General features: G+C 47.4%; 1 protein-coding gene across 2 annotated transcripts in view; it reads right to left on the minus strand.

Moving 5' to 3' along the window:
- STIMATE (STIM activating enhancer) overlaps window positions 1-7,178 on the minus strand; it is a 63,758-nt gene extending 56,580 nt beyond the window's left edge. For both annotated transcript variants that reach the window (XM_077993140.1, XM_015130713.3), the window contains exon 1: window positions 6,868-7,178. Coding sequence is in view for 1 of the 2 variants with exons in the window: in XM_015130713.3 (XP_014986199.1) it covers window positions 6,868-7,027 (160 nt within the window). In the remaining variant the exon portion in view is untranslated. The remainder of the gene's footprint in view (window positions 1-6,867) is intronic.
- Window positions 7,179-9,052: the final 1,874 nt, after the last annotated feature.

Raw genomic sequence — 9,052 nt, forward strand, 5'->3', positions numbered from 1 at the left:
AGAGCAAATATGAATTTGCTGAGAAATTCACAAACTGAACCAATGCAGTGGTTCTTAAACAGGGGCAATTTGGCCCCCCAGGGTACAGTTGGCAATGTCGGGAAACATTTTTGGTTGTCACAATGAGAGATTCTACTGGCATTTAGTGGGCAGAGACAGGCTGGGGATGCTGTTAAACGCCTTGCAACGCACAGGACAGCCTCCCACAAGAAATAATTATCTCATCCAAAATGCCAACAGTGCCAGGCTGAGAAACTCCGGATTCAATGGATAGCTTTCCTAGCAGTGGAGTAATCTAAAATAGACTCACCAACTGCTTCTATGTATACACAACGAAAAGGATAATTCAGGGTAAACCTCAAGATTATTAATGACCTTCCGTATAGTCATATGGCAAGCAACAGGGAAATGAACTCTGTGAAAATCAGCAGGTAACCTGAAGCCACCCAGAGCCCTGGAGACCCTTCCTCACCAGTAAGTAACGGGACTCCGTGCTCCCTGCTTCTGCTGCTCTGGGGTAGGGCGGGGGTGCCTCTGCCTCACATGCTAGACCTCAGCCTTGGGGTAGAATCACCACCCTCTGCCCAGCCAAGGAAAATCTTCACAAAGGCACAGAAAAGCAGACCTAGGGTGTGACTCATGTATGCATGAAATGATTGATGAGTCATTTCAAATTTATATTTTTAATGTTATCTACAGTTATAAAACAATAATGTTTTAAATAAAATTACTTAAATAATTATCAAGAAAGAAAAGCAGAATTGTTCAGATAGAAAAAAAATGAGGTGAAGTAGCCACAGATACAGAGTAATCAGAAAGTGCACCTGTGTGGAAAGAGGGGTGGAAAAAGCAGGCAGGCACAGAGGAAGCGGCTCAGAGTGTCTGGGGTCCCAGGGACCCAGCTTACATTTCAGTTCTGCACTTACTAAAAAGGAGCCCTTGTACAAGGCACTTCACCCGCTCACTGACTGCTTCTGTACAGGGTTCCTGTGAGGGGGCCGGCATGCTGAGGACTCAGTGAAGAGAGGCTGCAGGAAAGAGGCCGGCTCCAGGGGCCAGCACCACCACCTACTACCATGGGCCCTGGGCAAAGAAAAGCCAGCGACTTGAAGCAGGTTCATCACCTGGAAGTGGAACAGCCCCAGGCACCCACTGCCCTCTCTCTCAGAGCCCACAAGGGGCCCTGCCGGTAAAAACACAAGGAAGGTTAGGTCAAGGAAGATTATTTTGGCCACTAAAGCCACCTGGTTTTGGCACATGCTAATCTGGATTCACACTCACTGTGCTGGCTGGGCTAAAGGTGCTTTTCTTTTTTTTTTTTCCCCACTGCTATGCACTCTGTGAGGAGGGCTAAAGGTAAAGACATTGTACAAGCAAGAAAAAAAGGGAAATGTTTAACTTAATTCAGAAAATAAGTTACTTAAGCACTTGTGAAACATTCTTCAGCTCAACTCCTGAATACAAACAATGTAATAACAAGGATGAAGACACACCCCCAAGGAAGGCCTAACATGTGCCTGACACCAACCCAGCTTCCTCAAACACATTCCTTCTCATCTCCATAGGCCCAGAAAAGAAAGATCATTATCCACATGTTACTAGGGAAGAAACTGAAGCTTCGAGAGAAATGCAGAAGTTGCTCAGGGGCACCACATGGCAGAGTGAAGCAGACATGGACGCCGGGCTGGATCCATAGCCAGGGATCCCGTTATTTTTAACCACTTGTAAAACCCCTTCAACAAATCTTCATGTTTGTATAAATATACTAACTGCAAAAGACTTTAAACAGATTTTAATGCAGTGGAAGCATGATAGGCCCCAACAGGGCAACATGTGGCCAACAGAGGTATTTAAAAGTTTAAAAAAGTACATTTGTTAAGTTATTCTACAACTCAGATTGTCTCCTAATTCACACAACTTCCTCTTGTCCTGATTTTATTAGAAATTAATGAAGTTATATGATAAATCAAGCAGATCACCATTATGGATAAATGCTACCAAATAAATAAACATTTAGAAAACCCGAAAACTTTCTAAAAATAAAAGCTCTGAGCCAGCCAGCACACTAACATTGACCGCAACACCAGCCTGGAATGGAAAAAGGGGCGTTCTTCCTTTGCCCGTGCTGGCACTCCAGAGGGAGGAAAGGACAGCGACACTGATTGTGTGCTGGGTTCCAGACCCACAGACAGGCGCCTTCACTTGTGAGCTCCAGCTCCAATTCAGCTGTCACTGTATTCTGTTATTTTACCAGGAGGAGGTGATCACCAGGTGAAAGGCTACTGGGAAATAGAGTACTCACATGATCTCAAAGTATTATGACTGCAGAGATCCCTTATTGATTGCTCAGGGGAAAATGTACTTTTACAAGGGAGAGACTGAGAGGTCTTCCATCCCCCACCACCAAGACATCAACCTTATTAACACAAATAGCGGGGCAGCATGGTGTCACATGCCTCCTGGTGGAATAGACATGAAACATACAGTGCCACTTACGGCGTGTTTTTGCCATAAAACAGGGCATCTGAATCTAATAACTGCTCCAGACCAAACTCAGGAAAACAGGGGTCGGTGAAACAATTCAAACACCATAGCGAAACTCCCAGACAACTCCCGAATGTGGGGCACTTGACACAACGAGCAGCCAGGACGCTTCAAAAAGCCAGAAACATTAAAAAAAAAAAAAAAAAAAAAAAAGTGTGCATGTATGTGTAGAAGGAGGTTCTTCTAGAAATGAAAGTTACTGAAAACATAACCAAACACAACATGTGGGCCTTGATTGGATCTCAGTTTTTAAAAACTCCAGCTGTAAAAGACTTGTGACATTTGGAGAAATGTGACTATGGACTGGATATGAGATAATATCATGGAGTTATTAATTCTCTTAAGTGTGATGATGAAATTGTGGTTATGTGGGAGATTGTCCTTATTTTGGGGAGACTTAGCTGAAGTATTTAGCAGTAAAGTGTGACGCGGGTTGCAACTTACCTTCAACTGGCTCAGCCAAAAAAAAAAAAAAAAAGCATAAAGAGATAAAGCAAATGTGACAAAATGTGAACAACTCCTAAATCTACGTAGAGGGCAGACAGATGTTGAGTGTATTATTTTTCATCTTTTCTGTTTGACATTTTTAGAGATAAAAAAAGGGATGGGGTGGGGAGAGGTGATCATAGGGAAGGTTGTGCCAACACAGGTCTGTTCACACAGAGCACACAGGGAGGCCAGTTTACCATGGAGAAAACCCCAGAAACTCTCATTTAAGATATCAAAGCTGAGTGCACTGGTTTGTGATTTCACTTTGGATCGCAGGAAAAACGCTATCACTTCTCAATGTCAGCAGTGTTTTTGTAAAACATGGACACATTTCTCCCAGCTGGCTAGCCCTCATGTCTATAACAAAAATAAGCAGGCATATTTATCCAAGTTCTCAAAATGCTTGTTTTATTAAAAACCAATTTTGTCTACACTTCAGCCCAGAACCCTGACTGTGCACTGTGAGGGAGGCTTGAGTTTGCTTTGCATTCACATGTCCTGAGAGTAAACACCCCCAAATGCCAACACACACACTGGACAACACGGCCCTTGGCTGACAGCTGGGTGGCTACCCCGCACTGGAACAGTTTGCTGAGCTCTAGGACTGCTCAGCTCTGTTCTGCTGAGACCCAAGCTGAGAAACTTCACCAAGTCACAGACTATAGACAAAACCACCAAAATGGGGAATTGATTGGCAGGCAGACTACGACAAAGCGCCCCTCGTTTAAACCGTTTCTTTCTATGCAGACACCTAGCAGACACTTCAGAAAACTAAGTGGAAAGTAGCTTCATAAGCTTGACTCTGAGTATGTTCATCTTTCCTTGCGTACACAGGGTACCTTGGATGGAGCCTCTAGGAAGCCTGCCAGCTCAACAAGGTGGTGCTGACACTGGACATGTTGTGTGAGTGGTGCCTGTAACAGTCTATATGTTTATGCAGCTTGAAGAATGGGCTACCATGACCTGGCATATACGTTCTCAACTGCCTGGACCGAGAGGGTCTACAAACCCTACACAGTAAGGCAAGAAGTCTATCAAAGCGCCAGAATGAGAAATTCTTGCAGAACCAGAATTCTCCCCAGAGGCATTAATATATATAAGTCATCTTCCTTCAGGACAAACCCCCCCAGGTAAAAACAAACAAACAAACAAACAAACAAACAAAACAAGGCAACGTGTAAGTAGAGAAAAAAGTGATTTTTCTGGATAGAAAAAGGAACATAAAGACAGTGGTCTGAGAGGGTCACTGAAATCAGGGAGGTGAAGTAAGGAAAATTACCTCACAGCTTGTCTGCCGAGAAGGGGGTTCATTCTACAGTCAGAGCTGGTCCAACAGGAAACAACAGTGTTTGCCATGGCCGTCAGGTTCCAGAAGACAGGCACCAGAAGAGAGGCACCAAGCCCATTGCCTCGAGGGCCACAGATACTTGGAAGGGAGAAGACTGTGATCTCAAAAACAGCCCCTCAAAGGATAGGGGCTGTTTAAGCTGCTCAGAACGAACTGGTTGGTATTTAAAATGTCTGAAGATAACAAAACTGAGGAAGGATGGACTTCCCTCCTTCAGGGCTGCAAGGGGGACCCTCGTCAGGGGAGCCTGGCCTTCAACAGATGCCCCTCCCGGCAGCTCTGCCAGACTGAGAAGGAGGGAGGACTAAAAGCCCAGGACAAAGTCAAATGGCTCGCAGATGTACTTCCTTAAGGCTAGCTTGATCTCTTTCCTCTTCCATCTTAGAGATTTCTTCCTCTTTCCAGCAGTTCAAGAAGGAAAAGCCTCGCAGTGCTACTTCAACAGGACCAACAAATCTGAGCGATAAGAAGGGCCCCACCCTGACTGCACCCCAGTCAGTGGGCTTCTCCTTGTCCAGCTCCCAGAGTGCCATTGCCCTGGCCTGCTCTGTCTGCTTCTAGGTAGGGGGAGGAGGCTCTTGCTCTCACCTCCATTTCTGTGTCAGGGCAGACAGAGCTCTAGCCTTTCCAACTCTTCTCCTCATCACTCCTACCCACACCACCCCAGGACCCACCAGCCACTTCCACAAGCTCTGTCCACATCAAGCCTCACAGTGAACAAGAGACTGCTTTCTAGTCCAATCTCTGCAAACACAAAGTACCAATCACAGTGGGATTTGCACAGGTGCTCACGCTGAAGATTAAGTAAAGAAGTGAGTACGTCCCTGAAGACTCCACTCGAACACATTCAACCCGACACACTTCTCAGCTGCGAGCAACTCCGCCCTGTCATCATCACATATCCTTCTCTGAATCACAAGTGTCAGACCCTAGGGGATAAACCGGGCCATCAGCATCAATCAAACCTGTGGAAACAGTCAGAGTTAGGCTAAGAAACCTCAGGTTAGGGAGCAAAATAAAAATTTAACCTATAGTTCCTTCGGAGAGAAAAGAAGGCTGTCTGGAGGAGAGAGAAGTAGGAGGGATATGAAGACCCACTCACCATGACTTGAAAACACACATATACAGTACATGCGCCCAAGTCAGCAGCGGATTTTGGCTAAGTTGTCACAAATTATTACTGTGGGAACAAGTGGGTATTTGTTGAGCAGAGAAAAAGGCAAGTTGGGACTAAAAAGGAAAGAAAATGTGTCAAACATAGACAGTTGGGCACTTGTAAGACTTATCAAGGCCAGGCCACCAGAAGAACACGGTATCCATGATCAGAGCCTCTTCAGGGTTACTTAAAGCCTGAGAGAATTCACTCAAAGAAATCCCAACTTATAAACAAGCAAGGTGGTCCAGCAACTGGACCCTACAGTTGCAAGATCCCTCCTGAGTACTCCAAAGCATACTTTCTGCAGGAACTCTCCACTCTGTCCACACAAGCACAGTGGAGAAGTTTTGAGAACAAGTCATTTTTGGATTTAATGACTCTGCACAGACAGTTATAACGTTTCCTTCCCCCTAAAACGCAATCACAAGGGCACTCCCAGGCTTACATGCCGAACAAAACTTCTTGTTACTTTAATAAGGATGTACACGATGAAAAACAGAAGCCCCCCGCCTCCCCCGCCCAGGACACATGACAACAGGGTGGGGGCTTCCTTCTCTATTCAGCCACTAGGTTGCCCAAGTTTAATGGAAAAGGAAACTTAAAATATAAAGAATAAAAGTGGAAAGGGAACAGCCAGGGGAAGCTATAGACGCAGCTTATTAGGAAAGCTTGGGACAGAGATGGAACAGGTGGGCCTGTTCCGGAAGAAACGAGAGGACGGGGATCTGGGGAAGAACGCAGACTGGGTGGGTCCTGCCCTGACAAAAGGGAAAATAAAGCTGAGGAAGAAGGGCCACGGAAAGGGAGGCGGGTGGCCCTAACACTCCAGGTGTTGAGAAGGATGCAAAGTAGCAGGATTTACATGTGAACGGAGAAGGTAAATCCTTGAAGAGTGAAGGGGCAGAAAAGAGCTCAGCATCGCACTGGATTGAGGGATGTGGGTTCTAAGCACGAAGAGCACCTGAGAAGGGGTGGGCAAGGGGATGTCACCCTTGGGGGTCATGACTCCAGGCTGAGAAGTGGGGTAACAATTCGAGATGGTAAGGTGGGAGGTAGGCGAGTTTTAGACTGGCGTCTCAGAAGACAGACGTTTAAGGTGGAAACGGGAAGGGTCACTCCTGGCTGGAGGCCACAGCGAGTAGGCGAGGGGCTCCGAGCCGGGAGCCCGGGGCCCTGGCTACCCCCTAGTGCAGGAATGCCCAGCCTGGGTTTGCGGGGAAGGAGGAATTCGGATTCCCAGGCCGGAACTCTCCGCGCAGGACGGACCTCCGGGGGGCCGGGCCGCGGCTGCCGCGCAGGGCCTCCAGAGGGGCGGGGGTCCCAGACTCACGCATTAACGTGCTGAAGGCCACGACGCCAAGCAGCCCCTGCAGGAAGATGCCGAAGCTGTGCATGAGCGCGCCGCTCTCGCAGCGGCCCGCCCCGGACGCGACTGTGGAGGGCGGCCCGCCCGGCAGTCCGCGGCTCGCGTTCCCGGCGGGGCTCTGCATGGCAGGCCTCGCAGGAGGGGCGCGAGGGCCCAGGGCCCGCCCGGCCTCGCTGCCTGCCGGTGCAGCGCCGCCAAACCCGCAGCCAGGAGCCCGAGCCCAAGCCCGAGCCGGTACCTCCGCCCGGCGGCCGACTCCGCGCCGCGCGTAACCCGACGTCTGAGATCGCAGTGCCTGATTGGCGCAGCCAAGGTTGGGGCGGGCCTCGGCCGCGGCTGCTCTCCCCCCCGAGGGGCGGGGCTCCGGCCGGGCCAGGGGGCGGGGTCGCGGGTCCCACTCTCTTCTCCAACCCCGCCACGCCCGCAGGTAGACAGACCAGGTGCGCAGGGTAGGGCAGACCGGAACGAGAGCTGGGGAATCACGAGCTCCAGGTCCGGAGGTAGGAGCTGGGACGGCCTGTGACCAAATTATTTTTCCCTCTAAGGCAAATCCCTATATCCTGGAGAATTTACTAATATTCCTGGATTCCACCATCAGAGATCCTGATTCAGTAGTTCTGGGATGGGGCCCAATAGTTTGCAGCCTGGATTATTCTGAAGCAAGTGAGTAAGGAAAACAATCTAAGATTGCGCACAGGAGTCTTCCTTCCAACCTAGACATTTGAGTCTTTTTCCTACTTCCCTAGCTAAAGGCTTATCAAGGCCCCAAGTCTATTTTATTTTTTTCATAGACATAATTTAAATGGTCACCTGAATCCAATCACTTTCATTTTGAAATATACCAGATTTCACATTAAAAACCTGACGTGCATATGTCCCACCTTATTCACTTGGGGAGCACAACTACCTTTGGAGCGTAAAAGACAAATGGTTGGTATTTGTCAGGCTGCAACATCCCCCTGCACACACACACTCCCACCTAACCCTTTCCAACTTCTCAGAACCTGTGCTCTGCCTTTAACAAGACCCTGAGTCCCCATTCTTTCATCCATTCCCCCACCCCAATCTGGGCTCTCTCTGGACATCCTCTTGTTGGTGCTCTAGAGCCCCTGACCTTCCTGCTGCAGAATGTCAGTGAACACATGGTGTGAGTCCAGTTGACACTGAGCTACATGTTTTCAGCAGTAAATATCTCTAGGAAAAAGTTTTCCTATTAAATAGACCCCCAAATTCCAATTACCTAAGAGGGTTAAATGCTATCTAAAAGCCTTCTTGGTAAACAGGAATATTAACCTGATTAGAGAATAAAAATGCAGTTCTCCAGCCTTCTCTTATATTTTCTCAACTCTGTGCCTTTATGTAGCATTCTAGTTGCATGGATACCATTCCCTTTTCCCTGTCCATGAACTGCTCCTCATGTGCATCAAGGCCTATCTGACCTCCCTCTCCCTCTTGCTCCCACATTACCTTGTGTGTACTGTTCCATCAAAACTTTTCAGACTGCTAAATTTGACGGCTGTACACCTCTCTCTCCCACAGCTAAGGGTGAGCCTCCTGAGGGCAGGAATTGTTTTTATATACCCTTCAATTCAAATTCAACATAGTGCCTGGTACAGACAACATGCAACAACATGCTTAATTTAAATGAAATTTTAATTTATAAAATTTTAAACTCTCCACAAGTACTGGCTGTGGGCAAATACAGGAAATCAGATTAAGAAAATAAATGGATAAGGGAAAATTAAAATTGCATGAACTATCTTTTAGTCTAAGAGGGATCTTATGAGGGTGCTCAACAGTTAACAGTACAATGTTTAGAGAGAATCAAACAAGAGGCTACGTCTTAAAGCAGAAGAGATTGTGGCTGGGCATAAGGAGACTATTGATTGCTTAAAGACACAGACAGCTCAAGGAAAATTGGACACTGAGCTGAAAAGTGATGATTTTAACAAAGAATTGTTCTGCACATCCAGCTGTGGAGGAATCCTTAAGGCTCACAGAGGAACAAACAAGAAGCAGTCTTCAGAGATCAGAGGCAGAATCCCCAATGCCAGGAGCAAGGTTGCTATGGGGAAATTCTACTCTTCCTATCTTTCCTGAACTGGAATTAAAAAGCACCTAAATCTAGAAAGTAAAGGATGAGACAGCA

The sequence above is a fragment of the Macaca mulatta genome, chromosome 2 (genome assembly GCF_049350105.2).
Source record: "Macaca mulatta isolate MMU2019108-1 chromosome 2, T2T-MMU8v2.0, whole genome shotgun sequence".
NCBI classification, from domain to species: domain Eukaryota; kingdom Metazoa; phylum Chordata; class Mammalia; order Primates; family Cercopithecidae; genus Macaca; species Macaca mulatta.